Source organism: Vanessa atalanta, chromosome 11 (genome assembly GCF_905147765.1).
Source record: "Vanessa atalanta chromosome 11, ilVanAtal1.2, whole genome shotgun sequence".
NCBI classification, from domain to species: domain Eukaryota; kingdom Metazoa; phylum Arthropoda; class Insecta; order Lepidoptera; family Nymphalidae; genus Vanessa; species Vanessa atalanta.
In genome coordinates, this window is record NC_061881.1 from 1,784,560 (window position 1) to 1,804,141 (window position 19,582).

Here is a 19,582-nt window from a genome sequence, read left to right on the forward strand (position 1 = left end):
TTTAGTGGTTCTTCAGTATATGTGTTGGATTTAAAATCATCAGTTAAGATTAATACCCTCAAACTCATTGAATGTTTTGTTAATAAGGTATCGATGTTGGTTTAATCTATATTAAAGGCATTGTCTAAATCTTTGTTTGTATGTATGCTAATTTTACTTAGACAAAAAGATTTTCGTAAAGTATATGATACGGTGCATGTTTTGAACTGGGACAGGAAAACATTAACCATAACAAACATTTATACACTAGGTATTATCTTTTTATGATAATAATTTCGATTTAGTGAATTTATCGGCGTTTTCTAAGAGACTTTATTGTATGTGTTTGATAGTTCAAAAATTTTTTACCGCTTTTTCAAGCTGGCTTGGGGTTTAAGGGAGACGATTAGAGTATAATCCTTACTTGCAATTTTGAAATTAATTAAAAATATAAAATCGAGTGTTGCATTAAATACAAAACAGGTAATAAAATTAAATTATGTGTTAATTCGTGAGAATGTTACGGCACCGAATTTGTTAACTTAAATTATGAAATTAGGCACATCTTTGAATACATTAGGAAATTCAACATATGCGATATTGAGCAGTTGTGACATCATAATGACATTGCAAATATCTTGTAATACTGGTTTATCTACAATAAATGGTAGCGGTCTGAATCTTTGTTGGTCTGAATAAACTTACAACGCGAATTCAGGTATTATGTGTTAGTATCATTTTTTATTATCCAATTTTGAAATTATTTGCGATATAATATAACATGGATTTCAATTGAAGCGTATTCGAATCCGCACACACAGAACCAAGTGCTTACTTATTATTCATCTCGTGATCATCGATGATGTAAAACATCGTGACAAACATAAGTCGGATGAAATTCTAACATATGAATATCAACTACTCCACAGTGGAAAACTGTGGTGGAAAATGCTCCAATTATTTGTCTTCGTCAGAAAGGAGTCCTCTACTCAGTAGTAGGATATTTACGGAATTTGCGGAATATACTTTACTTAGTTTAATTTTAATGACTATTTACGTAAAGATGAGCTCATATTTGTACTGTTTTTATTTAACATTAAGAACAAGTGAAATAACGCTTTCAAATTTTTTAAAACATGTTTAGAAACACGTATTAGATAAGCTCATAGAGATCGAGAGATTAATTTAAAAAATAAGGATTATTAAAAAAACTGACCTCTATGACGCTACTTTCTAAAAACTTTGTTTTTAATTATGTAAGAACGTAGGTATTAAAGTAGATTTATAATTAAATATATTATTGTTTTATTAGCCAAGTTAAAAAACTTACTTGGTGCGTATACAAAAATAATATATTATTTTCGAATTGTAAGTGGACTTTGATAAATATTTTTGTATTGTGTGCTTCAAATAAATTTGAAGGAAAGAAAAATCAACTCCAAATGGTAAAATATGGACTCCTTGTTGTTTATTTGGTATCATTATTTTTTTTAGTAAAAGTGTATGATGGTGTTTGAGAGCTATAAGAATTCGGTAAAACTTTACCAAAAAAATAATTGTTTGAAAATTTCAACGTATATTTGAAAAAGAAACAAGGCAAATTAAAAGAAAAAAAAATCTATCGAATACTGCAAATTTATATTTTTTTAAGTTTAAATCTTCGATTTGCTTTAAATTCATATGTGCCCGTTCCACATTTGAATTACAAATTTTAAATTCAGACATGTTAAATCATTATACTTACAAAAGTGAAGTGGTAGTTCGCAATGTAGATTTTATCAAAAATAACATGTAGATTTACATCTATTGTATGTCTACAAGTATAAAATGATATTTAATTTAATATCATTTTTATTTTTTTATTTTTTTCAAATCAGGTCAGTGACCTTACCGATCTCCGTTAGCCTTGGTATTATGGCCTTGGCATATTAGAGTACTTATAACACTAATTATGTATCATATCGATTAATTCCAAAAATCCGCACTAAATGTACAGTTTTATACAAAGAAATCACTAGCTATTATTTATTATACATACATAATTCTATAAATTATTATAAGTCATACTTGCGTTTACGATACAGGGTTCTTTTAACAATAGTAGGATTATTAAACTTAATTTGTGTTAAATATTAAATTTAATATTAATTTAAAATAAATTAATATATTATATATATAATTTTATGTTATGGCGAACGGACAAATGGGTCACTTGATGGAAAGTGGTCACCACCGCCCATAGACATTGGCGTTGTAAGAAATATTACCAATTTCTTCCATAGCCGCTAAGCCACCACGGAAAAAGACATCGTTTTATCTACATATCTTACTAATATTAAAAATGTGAAAGTTTGGATGGATGGATGTTTGTCACTCAATGAAACCAACACGGCTGGACGGATCTGAATGAAATTTGCCAATGGGATAGATTATAGCCTGGAATAAAACACGTATGGGAAGTTTTCACGTAGGTTTGACCTTAGTAATTCTACTCGTTTGATTACAATAAATCTTCTTTTTTTTTCTTTTATATAGTATGTATTACACAATATTATACATAATGTATAACATACATTTAAGGTAGCTCTACATTTAATTTATCTAGGAAAATGTCAATACAAAAGTGTTTATAAGCATGTATTGGAATTGCAGAATAAAGCATATTTTAATTTCTGATTTCCGCATGTACACCTACTTCGTGAAATTGTATAGCTAGACATGGCCAGCCCTCGGACAGGTGGCTCATTGCTCTTTCGTATTTTTATGAATATGTTGTTCGTATAATATCTTGTTAAATTAACTCGTTCCGCGTCCTTAGCATTATCGAGCAAAAAGGCAAGACAATCATAAATTATTGGATGACCAATGATATTGTCTTAATGTTACCAATAAAGTAAAAAAATAATTTAAACAATTTAATCGACTTGTATATTGATTTACAAAGCGGCTGTACGGTATTTACATAAATCATTTTGTGGTATTGAAAATATTTTTGTTAAATAAAAAAAAGTATATTGTTTTTTTTTTATTGTTGTTCTTTGTGTCCTTAAATCAATTATCCGATTGTGATGAAAGTTTTCGGGACTAAAAAAGAAAATTTTTCTTTGTAATTTTGTCGTTATTATTCGTTTTATATATTCTACCCTTTTGAAGTCGAGACGCGGAACTTGTACTTATAAACATTTGAATATAAGCGTATTATTTTGTACATTTGTTTGGGCTTCCATTGAGGCTTGCATGAGTTATTTTTAGATTAGGTAGTAATCTTGTACTGACTATAACAATTATAGAGCAGAGGTTACAGCTGTGTTTCCATACACACTCATTCATTCTCTCTCTCTCTCTTACACAAACATGTTAAATGTTTCTTACTTTATCGTTTGAAATTCGTTTTTATTGATATCATTATAAATAAATATATATTTTACTCTGCGAACCAATACACCACATTTTGCAGTCTTAATACGTCACATCGCAAAACAGCCGTAAGTACTGCTACTTATTTCTTACCTTGGAGTCATTTCACTTGTGACTTCCCATCACGCGTCGATACAAAGGACATATATGTGATTGAGACAGGCATAAAGCATTTAGAATGGAGGAATCCAAGCCATTTCAATATAGTACGATAGTAATATGACTAGTGCATAGTAATTGCTTCATTATAACTTCAGGGAGAACACGATGTGCCTATTCCGATATATTTTATACTCTATACTTATACAATACCAAAATAAAATATACTTTATTCAAGTAGGCTTTTGCGAGCATTTATTAATAATTTTACATGATTAAATTAAATTAAAAGATACTGTCGGTTCGGAATAACATTACTACCAAAAAGATCCAGCAATAAACGTAGTATTTACTCTTATCTGACAATCAGTACCATAGATTATATCAAATTAACGAATACTAACTCCTATCCTCCTGGTCTATATATAGGACTGACAAACTATCAACGCACATCATGTCCTTTGTCGACGTTCCCGTCGAAGTATACCGAGTTTGCTCCAAGTCTAAAGCTTCCGGCCTCCACTAGGACAGGGGGTTTGTGATATTAGGAATATTAGATGAAATTTTAGCCAAATTTTCTTTTTATAAGGCCATATGTTGCCATCCGTTGATCTTGAACTTGATCCAATATCTCCGCTACAAAGGTAATTGCGGTTTTGAAACATTGAGACAAAAACGTTGTACACGTTTTTGATATTAGACAGACGCGCGTGAATTGTACGAATGTTTTTTTCTGCTAACATAACCGCGGCGAGCAGTCCTAATCACTTATCCATAATTCGTAAGATAAAATCTACTTAAGCAAAAAAACCTACCTAAATCATATACAAATAAAAGTTAAAAATTGTTTCTGTTATAAGTCATGACCACGTGGAATGCCAATGCCGTTTGACAATTGTCAAAATCCAATAGCCCAGCTCTTCTGTTCTCAGTAGAGAAAATAAGACAAGGTGTTATACCTTTAATAAAGGTTTTTGCATTATTACTCCAAGGTTCAAGTGTTACAATTGGAAATGGGACAAAACCATAATCTGGAATAAGATACCAATAAGCTAAGACCGAAACTATCTGCAACATACTAGCTATTTTTTGTGGTTCCGTATAGAATTAACTCTAATCTGCTTTGGTAACAATATCGTAATATTATTCAGACTATAATACTAAAATTTATATAGAACTTTGATCATATATAATTATGTATAGATAGAATAGGATTCGTCGTTGAAATTTTACCGTCATTGCGTCTCAGAGATGTTTCTACAAAAACTTATCTAAGACTCTACGATTATTTTAGAAATTTGAATAAACTTACGATATTCTGACGTAACGTTACTGGTGTTTATGGCATCAAGGTCGTTTTGGTTATTTATCTATCTTTACTAATATTCTAAACGAAAGTACCACTGAACCGAGTTTGATGAAATTTTGTGTGATGCAAGGTAAAACTAAATGGAAGGTCATAGGGTTTTTTGAGTGCGACACCTGAACACTAACCCCAAAAACGCAAGCAAAGTCGCGGGTGACAACTAGTATTTAATATCTAATTTTTAAAGTATTTAAAATAGAGTGTTATTATTATTTAGAGTTTTGAGTATTTTAATAATAAAAGGCACCTTGGGCCGTCATGCTTAATTTTCCAAAACGACATCGATTTAGATCAATTTCTCAATATTTGTTTTTTTGTAGGTATCATCAAAGTTGACAAAAGATTAAGTGTTTTTACAAATCGAACAGGTATGAACTGCTACCACCCGTTTGTTGGCCAGAAACCAAAATATACAGTTAAACTGGCAGGCGGTTGGCCTTTAAAGGATTTCTTCCTTTTTTAAAGCATTTAGAGCACTGTACCAACACAAAATAAATCAAATAAAGACAAACATTTCATGAAATAATCTTAAAGTTTCTTACAAGTAATACCTTACTAATAATAGTAATTCACTTGCTTGGAAGATCAGGCGCTATATAGAATTGTACACACTTGACATTGAATGAACTTCATAAAAATCGTTACAGCCGTTTTCAAAACATCCGAATGAAACACGACCTAATCCACCCTATGTATGTGCATGAACTAGATGCTGGCACCAATACACGCCATAAATCAAAATAGATAAAGAAAAACGGTCAAGCGCGTGTGAAATGCATTGTTATTTTTAGTGACATGTGTAATCATACGTAGCTTATTATTCAGAATCTACTGTTGTTTTTGAATTATATAATAATTTTTTCATTTATTTTATTCTATTTGTTTTGATTTTATAATTCTAGTACATACTTCCAGCGGAAATTATACGGTTGATTAAAAATTTAAATGGCGATATTAGTAATTCCTAGAAATGAGGTGATTTATACATCTGTAAGCCTTATTTTGATTTTTACAGCATACAAATAATAGGAAATGTTTGCGATAAATCATAGAAGTCAGGAAATAATAAATATAAAATAAGATGGAAAATATTCAGTGCAAAATTATTGCAATAAGTAAATGAATAGGATGATAAATTACAATTTTGTCAAACTACGCTTGTTTATTTTTATTGTTTTCTTATATGAAAATGTAACAAAATTTAAAATCCCTGAGTTCATTACATTTTTTATTACTTATTAGTAATCTTTAAATTTGTATTGTAACTAATTGTCGCCCGCGGATTCGCTCGTGTTTTATGGGTTGGTCGTCAGGTGCTAAGTATAAAAAATGTTGCCTATGTCCTTACTTGGGGCTTAAGCTTGCATCATATCAAATATCATCAAATTTGATTCTGTGGTTTGTCCGTGAAAGCGTAAAAGAGTTACATTAGCATTCATAATTTTAGTATAGGTTCTGCTTGGAAATAAAAACATTCGGGGACAAAAAATAACCACAAATAACGGAAAACCAGTCTACCCTTAGACTTTTTTAAATATAGAATTTCCAGATTCGTTATTTAAACAAATATTGATTTGAGAAGGGTTTCGGTTTCATTACATCAATACCGTAATTAATGTTACGGCATTTCGACATTTTTAATTTTTCGATTACGATCGTATTGAGTACTTTTATAATAGGTGTATGGTGCAATCGCTATTTGAAATGATGGCGTTTGTAAGAGTTGAAACAACGATTGTACGGATTTCATACCATATTTTAGTTAATTAACTGACTATTGTTTAGTAAGTTTAGAAGGAAAAAGGAGGTCTTAATTAATCTATATATATTATAGAGATAGGTTATAATGGCCTATTCCAATCAAAGAATGAGTTGAGATAAACTAACCATAGATTCACGTATTCCATTTTTTTTATATTTCTTAACATTAAATTCTTAACATTAAACTTTTATTTTACTCTCAAAGTTCCAATAACAACTTCATCGATATTCAAAACTTTCGACCAATGATATCGCGTCATTTCGATGTCAAATCTTGTTTATTTATTTTTATTTCTCGTGTGCATGGAATGAAATTGGGTATATGTACCTATATATTTTACGTATGTAGGTTAGCTTTACTTCTTACCTTTTAGTTAAGTAATTGATTCTTTAAATTATTTTTAAAGCTTATAACACAAGTTAATATTATGTTGTTTTTAGTTTACAATCGTTAACCTATTTATGGAAGTAAATATAAAATTATATAAGGTTAATAAGTGATGAAATAATAAGTGATGAAATGGTGTTCTTGTGAAGAGATTCCAACGAAGATTGAAAATATCTTCTTAATATGGCAGTGGTAAATAGATCACGGCATATTGCATAATTACAACGTTCTCGTAAAGCGTGTGATTTAATTGTCTTTAGATTTCGATACATCGATTACGAGAACATCGTAATAATCGCACGACATTTATTAAGATATGATATAATATGCCGAAAATTACGTAATTGTTCTTTTTTTCAGTCAAGTTTAAATTTTTAAATCTTAAATTTTTATAATGATGTAAATGGTGATCGTTATAAATTATTTTATTAGAAAATTAGGCATTATGTTATTTCATGCTTTTTGTGTATTATTTAAAAAAAGTATTGCAATACATTACATTAAAACATTTTAATTACTTAGATTAATATTTTAGTATATATTTTTTGTAAATTAATACCTAATGAGGAATTAAAAATTAATTTCAACAATTATTTTATTGTTAATTGTTTTTTAAAAAATATATATTTATATTTGCTACTGTTTTATTTTATCGTTGTTTACACTTACCTAAATTACATAATATTGATGGCACACCAATACATAGCATCAAACCCGCATACACAGATGAAGTTTTTTGTCCAGCACACCACTTAGTTCCCATTTTTTTATTATTTGCCGCCATCACAACTATTTTTATAACATTTACTTATAACAATTACATTATTTTAAAAGAGATATTTAATTATTTTTTTTATCACAGGTAATTAATTTTTTTGACAGTAAAAATTGGCGCGTAAAAAAGCGCGGTAAGAGACGCGCGGCTCATGCGCGCTGTCCATGTGGATGTTGAACAGTGAACAGTCTCACGCCATACAGCCTTATTGTGCTTTAATTTATAACATCGTTTATCGTGTTGTATTCTGCATTCATTTACATAAATCAGTCTTTATAATACGATATCTTAACCTAGATTGTAACATTTTTGCTTTGTATATATTTTATAGTTCTGTAGGAACTAAAAATATAAAAAATACATTTTATTGGTTCCGTATTTTAATATAATCTCTAATAGTATTTATAATAGAAGTTTAGTCGTATATTTTTTACTATTGCTACTAAATAACCTAGAAATTCATAAAAAGGTACAAATTATTTCGTTCACCCACATATATTTTTATGTATTTTACACATCTGTGTAATATATTTTTATGAGTTATTTTATAGACCGTTTGCTTAGTGACGAATGAAGCATCTACCCGTTTTTGTACTAGTTAAAATGTTTACAAAGATAATGTAAGTTCATTAGTAGGTTTATTAGGACGACACTTAAATTGCGTTATTTTATAATATTATTATTATTATTCATTTAAAATTTTCGCGATAAAACACTAAATATAGTTGAAAAAAGCTTTTAAAAGTGACATTAAAGGATATAACATAGGTGATAATTTCTGAACGTTAAATTATTAACAAGATTTTTACGTGGTAAAAGAAAGCAGATAAAAGCCTACTCAACACTAAAATCAATTACAGCAACCTGAAAGGTTCGAAAATCCAATAACGATTATTAATTATTATTATCGATAATCTTATTATTCAACAAAATTTGATTATAAAAGTCATAAAACGGTTTTCTTTTATTTCAAACTTTTTTAAATTGACTTTTATTTTACAATGTTGCGTAAATGGTTTTGAATCTGTTGTAACAAATAAAAATTTAAATTTGGAATATATTCCAATTTAATAATGCACCTACATTTGTCTACATTATTGATTTTTTTGTTGTTGTTTTTTAATTTGACAAACGTTGATTCAAAAAAGAATAAAAGTAAGAGTGATAAGAAAAAATACATTAAATTTAATGTGTCTTTAGGTTATTTACCTGTATATTATCCTCTATATTATTATTATATACCTTATTATTATGGTTTTGGTTGACTTATCATAGCATAATAAAGTGAAAATATGTTTTACGCATTTTTTTTAAATATTACGTCAAGACAATTCCCATTAAAAAAATAAAAATCAAAAATATTATATTTCTCGAAACAAATGATCTTAAATACAAATATTTTACTCGAAGAAACAAAAATATTAAGTAGGTAGGTAAGCGAAATTATTTGTTGATTTGTAATTACTTGTCTGATAAATAAGTGTCAGGCAAAGATAATAAGTGAGTTAATACTACCGATTTGATTTTATATATTTAGCATTGGATAAAACATTATGCTGCTCTTGTATTGCTGAAAGTATGAAATATTAAAACGATCCTAACCTAAAGACGAACTTGTTGACCCAAACTCTATTTTTTTCGTCTTCATTACGATAATAGCCAGCATTGTTGCAAACGTTCTACTTACCAGTTTTTATTTTGAATTTCATCATAAAAAATGTTGTATTTTATCAAATTCAAATGCACCAAAATATTTTACATTTTAATAATCAATCAATATATTTATACGAAAATAAATAAAATATAAAATGCCTTTTAAAAATAATGAGCAATGTTGCTCAAGATATTTTTAGACAACTTTTTTCCAACAATCTATTTCATTATTTTTTTAAATAAAGTTTACCTACGCATAACTAATTCCCGATGTTTCCCGATGTTGTAATATTCGGGTTAGGCGAGTAAACGATACTGGGTTTTCGGCTAATGAGTTCTCAGTAGCAGACCAAGAGTGCACATAATTGCGTCAGTGCACACACTAGTGAATGTATACCTACACAATTTATCAGTTTTTCAGATTAAAGTGTTATTGTATCTCCTATCGTGAAAATATTCACTGACAATTAAACAATATATATTTTGAAACCTTATTTACATTGGTTAAAATTATATATTATTCGTTACAGCCGATGCGCATATTTTCTTGGAGATAGGGCTTTATTACAAGGACGCAACCAACAAACGCAACAAAGGGTCGGTTTAATCTTCTCATATTTTACCGCCAAACAACAATACTTAGAATTATTGTGTTCCATTTGAGTGTGAGCAGAGTACGACAATGTTATTACAAGCACAAGCGACACCTAGTTCGGGAAAAGTTTCCAAGGTGGCGTATTGGCGATGTAAGAATTGGCAGATATATCTTACACTGCCAGTCAATATACTCGGTGGGGTTTACTTGCAGTACAGGGACCTATTAGACAGTTATCCTACACATTTAAAATAAATAAAATACGCAAATATAATTCTAAAAAAATGTTTATACACATCACTTGATATTAATAAAATCGTGTGTTTTCGTATCATATCATATAAAGCAATAAAATCGATATTAAAATTGTAATCCGCTGTTGACTATTATTGCTCTTTTATAATTAAAATCGATTGTTACTTCACTCGCTATAAAGTCTACGCTATGATAAAGTATGTGAGTATATTTTATTTGATTGATTTATTCTGAAATGCTTGAATGAAAATGTTAAAAACACTTTTCCAATTGACGATGTTTTTTGTTAACAATAATATATTTATAAGTTAACACAATAATAATATCATACCACCAACATTTGTTGTTTTTTCTTCGATCATTTTCTATGAGAAAAAGCGAGTAAAAGAGGGTTATTTTAGAATGATGTGAAAACATGACATTCTTAAGAAGTTTGTGGACTTTAAAACAGACAAGAACTACTAAGTTTTCATGTGCTTGGTTTTTGCTTATAATTCCCCCCGATTAAGGTAGCTTTGTGAGAAACCTGTATGAGTCGGATAAAAGTGCTTAAGAAAACTTCAAACGGTCTTCTTCAGAAGACCGAAGAGATTCGTCCATCATAGAGATTTTCGTATGAAAACACTATATTGAATAATTCGTTCTTTTTTATTTTCAGATATGTCTGTCGTGTATGCTATCAGTACAATTAATCAACTGTCGATTGTTACCAAGAAAGCCACGACCACTAAAGCCGTCTGGACCGATGGTGATGCCAAAAAATCCAGTGCTGGACTTACCAAGAATGAAATTTCCAAACAAGGAGTTCTGTTATGAAATGGAAAAGAGTTGGAAAGGATCCCTATTGTTACCATGGTGGTTCCAACGTTGCTATGATTTAAAAGTTCTAAGAGTAAAAGAGTCGAGAAATGATAATTATTTCCCGAAACACAAGATCGTACTCGATAAGATTCAGTACTACAAAAGGAATGGTTTATTAAGGCGGAGTGAGAAGAGCTTGCCGACGCGAACAGCTAATTGGGCTAGAAAAGCCTAACGTTTTTTATCTTTATATACTTTTAATAAATATTAAAATCTTGCCTTACGTCATTTCTAATCTAATAAGTCAATTTTAGGACATAGTAGGATAGACATTCTTCGAAGGACAGTTACGAGTTTCTTTGATTATACCTGAATGATTTCTGGCTTATCAGAGGAACGGGTTTTTTGTTTATAATTCATTTCGTGTTCGGCAGCGAAGGAAAAAATTGTGAGGTAATTTGCATGTGTCTTTCAATGGAATTTTGCCACATGTGTATCCACCAAACAGCATTGGAGCAGCGTGGTGGAATAAGCTTGAAACATTTACCTTAAAGGGAGTGAAGGCCTTAGCCTAGCAGTGGAACATTAACATGCTGTTACTTTACTTATTTCATTATGGGGGAATGGTTGATGATAGGCAGCCATTTGATATGAAGATTAGTTGGCAAGAAATTATAGGGCACAAGTGTATGCAAATACAGCCTCCCTTTACTGTGAATACAGGCCATTAAGCCTCTTGTCTCTCATCACTGACTGATTCCAAAATTTGGCAAGCCGTATCCTGGAATGATTAGTTCATTCTTGATGGCTTCGTAAACTCCTTGAAATTTGTTATATGGCATTATAAATATTTATTGATTCGGTTAGCGTGCACTAAGATACATATCATAACTATTATTTTATTTCATTTTTTTAATCTCTTTTTATGACTGTGTAAACAATTAGGAATAATTAATTAGATACTTGGAATGAATGACGTAATATTCTGAGGTATATCATCATCATCAAACTCATTACTGACACCATTAGTCTTGCGCTTTTTGCACAAAAACTGTCTTAATGTGTCATTCATAATTAGTTATTTAAACTACTGATCTATACATAAGAATGAAAGTCACTGGTAATTCAGAGTCACATACTTAAATAACCAAGCAATTTGATATTTGACGTGTGTGTAACATTTTCTATAAATACCCTAAAATTATAAGGACTCACTGTTACTGATTGTATTTTATTAGTTATTAGTATAATGTAGAGATCTTTAAAATTATCCTCAGCACTCATGTCTTCTAATGACCTAAAGCTTACCCCTAAATTAAAATATTATTCCCCCGTCAATATTCTCAATAACCAATTATAAATGAATCATGAAGCTATTTTCCAACATTTTATAATAGTAGTCGGGTTGTTTATCAGCTCTGTTTTCTAAATACACTGTATGTTTTTTTGTTTTTTCAAACTTGCAAACGATAATGTGAGTGATTTTCCTGTGCTGTTATGCGCTAGACGTGATGAGATATTTAGAAATGGTAAGTTTTTAAGGGTAAATTTGAATAATGGCATTGAAGTTTATATTAAAATCTGTTTAGTAAGCATACTTACTAAATTTAATTTAATAAAAGGACAATTTGTTTTCCAGGTGACGATAATAATGCATCTTACAAGCATATCTCCAAAGCGATACAAACACATATCTTCAGAAAGCATAGAAAATATATTGTACTATAAAGACTGTAACCATAAACAGAAACCAACGGTGAGTCCAGTCTTACGAACACCCCCACAACAGCAGGAGTGCAAGATGTGCTGCACGATGTGTTGCGGAGACCAATGCGTGGACAGTCAAAAATTGTCCTTGGGCAGGCAGATGCAAGGACAAAACAATATACAATTCGAGCCCAAACTGCCTCAACCGAATATAAAGCCACTGAAGACAAAACAAAATAAAATGAAACCAATATTACCCCAAATACCACCAGTTCCAGGGAGGAGAGGCTTTGGTTTTACGAAAGAAAACGTAAAGGCTCTAATATCCAAGGATGAAGATATAAGGAAGATTCTAAAGGATCTAGTGAGGGTCACGATGCAGAAGGTTGATTTGATGAATTTATTAAACGGGAAACAAAATGAAAACAGAAAAGACGATGAGTCGATTGATAATGATAGTGATTCTGAAAATGATTTGTGACGTAATTTTAGACTTTAAATGTCTGTCCCGACATTGTCCGAGACTTTAACGTATCTAATCATAGATTTAAATTTGTAAAAACGTCGTATAGAAAGGAACCTTAGCATCATTTATATAATTAAATAAGACACTCTCAAGTTACTTCTAACAATCGTTTATAATAACTAATTGATATAATAATTACAATATTAATTGATATCATATTCATATTTAAAAATATATCAAAATCGAGGTCGAATCGGGGTCGAAATTTTACAATAATAATAAATTGTAAATATCTAAAAATTAATCAATCCATTACTCCTACCTTATTTATAATATTACCAGAAACTCGGAAAAAAAAATGGTAATATAGCTTAGGAGCTCCGTAATTTTCGTTTTAAAGTTAAAATTTAATTTTCCGAGAAAAAATTTAAGTAGACAGACTTTGCGGAACAATTATCATGACTAATTCAAAACGCCGAGGGATCCAAAACGAAATCATGCAAATGTGGATTTTGATACATAAATTTGAAACGTTTCTGTATTTTAATTAAACTTATTGCTAACACATATAACACAAATGGCGGTTACCAATGTTTTGTGTCATATTATATCTTGTATGTGTGCGTTAGAAACTATCGCTTTAAATCCAATTTGGTTTTTGTTAATTAATAAACCTATGGATACGATTAATGTTTTTGAGTAAATATAAATGATTAGTAAATTTTATTATCCGAGTCATGAGGCTAACAATAATCATTTAATTGAATAAAGTATCATTTTGATAATATGCTTCAAGTAGACGTTTGTAATCACTTTTGAATCGTGATTTTACAGAACTATATTAAAAGTAAAGCTACCACCGGTTCGGAATGTACATAGATTCTACCGAGAAGATCCGGAAAGAAACTCTCCTCTACTCTTGTTTAAAAACGGTTATATTCAAATATATCCTACCTGAAAATGAACAAGTATTAGCTCTACGTTTTTTTAATCATCTATATAATCTTGTGTTGAAAATATGCTTTATTTTTAACAAATATTATTAGAAATATAAGATATATTAGACATATCTACTAGTTCTTTATACTAATCATTAAGAGGTTAGTTTGACTACTCAAACGATTGATACTTTAATATTTTTTAAGTTTATAGCTTAAAATCAAACCTTATATAGTATGAATTTCAATCAACACATGTAGGTTACCTCACAGTGTTTTTTTTTTAGCGCCGAGCAAATGAAATCGCGGTCGTACTTGGTTGAAATTTAAATGTTCTAGCTGCTAGACTATCTTGGCTCATTTCTATATTTCTATTTTATTTCAATTAAAAAAAAAGATAAATATTAAAATTTTACTAATACAACGTTGTGTAGGGTATTCTGTTTTAAATACTTTATTCTGTTAGCAAATATTACTATATAATCATATGATATTGATTTTAAAAATATACACAGTCCATTCGGGATAAAATTTATTATTCCAATAAACGATTTTAATTCGTACGTTCATTATTTACGCTAGATTAATTTAAACGGCCGAACATCACGTCCTTATATTGGGCATCTAGATAAATTATAATGTCCTTTAAAATATGTACGATACGCGCGAACTCATACTGCACAGCGGACTGTCTCCAAGTTATAAGAGCTGAGGTTTGAAGCTCTCCGTCATCCTTTTTCCAGAATTTGGATAATTTCTTGGCGGCTAATAATTCAATACCCGAGAAGCAGTACGAAATGCCTTTGCTAAATTTGTCCAGCTGTTTTTTTCAAGAATTAGTTTGATTAATATAAATAATAGAATAGAATAATAAATACCTATAGAAAATAATTACGTTAGTTTATTTCATAAAAAACGGCAATTGCATAGATAAAGTCTTAATGTATGATTCGTCATATCTGTGAGTAATTTGAGTGTGTGTCATTTTGAGTTGGATCTGTTTAAATATTTTTAAACATCGGAATATACACTTCAAATAATATATTTATATACCTAAGCTTGAGAACTGTCGAATAAAACTGTTTTTTTTTTAGGTAATAATAATTGACAAGTATAATTTTTCGAAAGAAACAAACAGTTAGCGATCGTTTGAATCTAAAACTTATATTCGTGATGGTGCAACTTAAATTCTACTTATAAGTTATTTTCAACCCAAACACCAATACTTTCTTTACCCGTATTCCAGGTTGATGGGAGTGAGTTGAGTAAGTCGATGTTATTAAAGGTAGTGTTAATGTGCGTGACCACTTATGATGATGACCTATTAACCAGACCTTCCTGTTAAAATATAAAGACTCTAAGGGACGTTGCAGATTTCTCGAAATAATTTATTCGTGAATATAAACACGACGGCTTGTGATATGTGTGATTTAAATTCGCACGAGGGGCTCATTATTTGTATTATATATCATGAAATGATGTCTTTATTTATAATACCGGAAGGCATTAAAATTGCTCCAAAGTCTATAGGCAAGGCAACTGAATAATATGTATCAAGTCTTATATGAACTACAGCCCTGATAGCTTGATGACGTTTGATGTCGTCATGTTTCCACTTTCTCACCGATCTTTACGCCTCCATACTTCGTGGCGCATAAGTACGTGGTACGTGGTACGTGGCGCATTTATTTTATTTATTTATTTATTTATGCTTTAATATGTGTTTAATATGTGTGGGTGTTTGCATTATGTTTATATTTAATTTACTTCATTTATAAGCTGGCTTTATTTGTAAATAATATCAATAATTAAAAAACCGACGTATCACATCGGCCATTCCCGTATTTTTTGGAATTAAATTCCTTTACGCCGCTTACAGTAGATTGAACCTACAGAAATCGTCACGCAAGGAAAACCCTTCTCTCCCTTTCTCTGTTTCTCTGTCTCTTTCTATTTATTATATAGGGTTTAATAAAACGATATTCAAACTATTTTTTTGTTATTGTTTTAATTCACACGGAATTATTTAAAAACGATTTTCTTGTAATTTATATATATTCTCAACCGTTCTCATTAATCATTCTTTATTCTATTGTGTTTGTTTTTTAATATATATAGCATATATAAATAATAATATATAGTAAAAGCAACTTAGTTCCAACCGGTGTTCCGAGACAAATATTGTTTTAACAATGATGTAATTTTATAATCGTTGTTTATTAAAATTAACTAAAGTAAAATATACAATCAAAGAATAGGTAATAGAAGTCAAACCTCTTTCCATCAGAAACTCGAACATCATCATTACATAAATGGATTCAGTTTTTCAAATAATCAAAATATCTTTGTTAAAGAGGCCCTCCACAACCACGTTTAAATTAAAACAGATTAAATTAAAAGCAAAGCTACCACCGTTTTTAAAAGAAGCTATTCTGGCAATCTTTTTGATATTTTTAATAACATACGTATATCAAATAGTTTTATAAAAGGAAATATACATGAAAGTTATATATAAAGTTTCATCGCGTTTTGAAGAATTTAGAATATCATAGTGTACACAACATTTGCCGGCGGCTTTGCTTTATCAAATAGTTTTATCAATCCTTACGTTTCGTATTCGTGTTTATAAGTGATCTGTTTGTAATAACAAAAATACAGATAGTCTCCTTTGAAGTATATAATGTTTAAAAAAGATGCTTTTACGGAGACTTTTATACATACTCATTATATGAAATAATAAGTACGAAGTGCTTAAAAGATACATAATATAATATCGTTCTACAGTTTGACGTTAGTTAATATGACTACTTAGCCGAAATAAGCCATTGGATAGAATTTAGATTGGGGTTAAATTCTAGGTAAGTGGCAATGTTTTCATTGCCTTAACTTTTGTTTATAATTCATCTTGTGCTCAGCGGTAAAGGTTCTCGGAAAGGAAAATGTAGTTAGAGAATGCATAATATGTTGGAATGAAATTTTCGATGAAATTTTTCACATGCAAATCCACCAAGCCCTAATACATACAAAACATTATTGAGAGAAAATGAGGCTTTCGCTGATTACTTGATGATAAAGAAAGTTTGAGTCACGACGGCTTCAAAGACAAACCATCTAAGTAAGATATATTATCTTTATTTATATTACAAAAAGGTAAAATTTGTTTTTTTTGTATGAAGGACTAATCTCTGAAACTAATGACACAGTTTTATTTTATTTTTTCTTGGTAGAAAGCTGCATTATTTCCGAGTGCTATAGGATCACTAGTAGGACATAATTAAGTGTATGCGCCAACACGAGTCGGCCGTCTTTGGTCACTCTAGTTTAATGGGACGGCGATCCTACACGATCGGAGACAGATTAGAAGCAGCTAAAGGCATTATGTGCTTTCCAAACCATAGGAGTATATCGCTAAAACTTCCCGTTCCCGGCTTTTACTGGGAGTTTCATGCCGGCATAACTTTATGGGCCTGACCTTTATACAGCCTTATTTTCTAGCCATTAGACGAACGAGACATACTATGTATAACATCTGAACGATTTAAAGTCTTTATCTGAGTAAGATGCGGGTCTAATGGTCGGTATTAATGGGGAACCGTTTTAAAACTATTTTCTTAAAGTTACAATTTTCAAATGAGAAGATCTTACCGAGTATAATTCACTTATTTAACAAAGACTTGCGGGGGTCATTTTAAATGGTCTATTGATTGTCGAAATCTCAGAAAGAGAACGGAACAACAGCTGATGAATGTCTCGGTGTAAAATTCTATCTTGTTATGGTCAATGGCAAGTTAGTAGACAAAATTTATTGTCCATTATAATTTTTTTTTTCAGAGACGAGAGTTTTGTAGCGTCAATTATTATCATTTCAAACATTTTTCATATTGATTAATAATACTTTCTAGTTTAAAAACTGAAGTCTAATAATAGCTCTTTGGGAAAATTTTAAAAATACTAAAGAAATACAACATCTGTCTCTAGTTATGATTCGGTTCTATGAAATCTTGTACATAAAGGAATAGTACAATAGAATCTGAGATAGTAATTTGTAATCCTGGTGAAGAGCTGACAGATTATTTTCGCTTTGGAGGTAAGATTTATATTTTAAGTGGACAAGTGGCTGTGGTCGTCTAACATTTATTATACTATAATTATGTAGGTGTTTAAGCTATCACATAAGCCCATTTAAAAAAAAATGCTATTAAAATGTAGTAGTTGTGATTGTGACACGCACACAAACAAAAATGACAAAAATTGACAAGCCGCAATTGGAATAAATGATATTATATGTATAGATACTTATGTTGTTTTTAAGCATATTTTAAATACGCTGCTTCCGTGGGTTGTGGTCATTTATTTTTTAATTTATTCACGAATATACTAAATTTTATCGTGAGAATATTTTTTGATCGAAGCATTTCTTGTTTAAATTCTATTTATAATTTAAGAGCAAAAGAAAAAAATAAAAAAAATATTTAAGGTTAATCGAAGCAGGTGCTTAAAAACGATGGTAACCACGATTTGCTCTGAACCTCCGATCTGCTCGACGGCTACAGATATATTAATTAACTAACAGCTCTATTATGGGAGCTCATAACTTTGTTTAAACTGCGTTACTAGTATTTCTTTTCAATAAAAACTCTCATCAAATATAAGTATAGTTAAACTAAATGAACGGGCTAAAGTATTGGTTAATTAATTAAAAGGAATTTATTATTACAAGAAGTAATACCAGCTTTAAAACTGCAGTCGAAGTATAATTTTCTTTTATTCTAGAATTAAATTTAAAATGTTTATTCATATTTAACGTGCATTATAATTATTTAATTAATTCCGTTCGTTATTATTAATGAGCTGCCAATTAAAATTAATTATATTTTTATGAATACATCTATGAATATTTAAATTAATAATTTTGTGCAGTAAAAATTAGTATATTCGAGACATTAAATGCATAAAATTGGTGACATGACAGTTCAACGGGCAGCCATGTTTGATGTACACGGGTGCGTTCAGAAAGCGTGTTCCAAATATTAATTTCGTACAGGAGACGGTATACTCGATGGAAACTTATCCACGATAAATTATAGATCGTATTTGTTTACTTTTATTTATTTTACCCGAACAAGGCAGTAAAAGCCAAAATGTCAATTTCATGAAAATTTTACTAAGTTACAAACATAAATTAATCATTCCTACACGGTCGAATAGCTTACTGAACTACAACAAGGCTTTGTCTTTGTTATTAGACAGCTAGACTGTAGCGAATCGGGAATTTAAGCTGGTTTTAATGTATGTATGGATTCAGATTAGCTGAGAGCATAACCGAGTCATTTTAGCGTCTCGTAAGGATAGTTAGCACACAAAGTTGGACGAAGTTAGTCT

The 19,582-nt window shown here is 30.0% G+C and overlaps 2 protein-coding genes across 2 annotated transcripts in view; one reads left to right on the top strand and one right to left on the bottom strand.

Annotated features, from left to right (window-relative positions):
* LOC125067433 overlaps positions 1 to 7,942 on the bottom strand; it is a 21,371-nt gene extending 13,429 nt beyond the window's left edge. The window contains exon 1 of the mRNA XM_047676043.1: positions 7,680 to 7,942. Within this exon, the coding sequence (XP_047531999.1) occupies positions 7,680 to 7,794 (115 nt within the window). The 5' untranslated portion in view covers positions 7,795 to 7,942. The remainder of the gene's footprint in view (positions 1 to 7,679) is intronic.
* Positions 7,943 to 12,600: 4,658 nt separating this feature from the next.
* LOC125067497 lies at positions 12,601 to 13,277 on the top strand. The gene is made up of 2 exons (XM_047676157.1): positions 12,601 to 12,618; positions 12,729 to 13,277. The coding sequence occupies exons 1-2, from the start codon at positions 12,601 to 12,603 to the stop codon at positions 13,275 to 13,277; spliced, it is 567 nt and encodes a 188-aa protein (XP_047532113.1).
* The last annotated feature ends 6,305 nt before the right edge of the window (positions 13,278 to 19,582 follow it).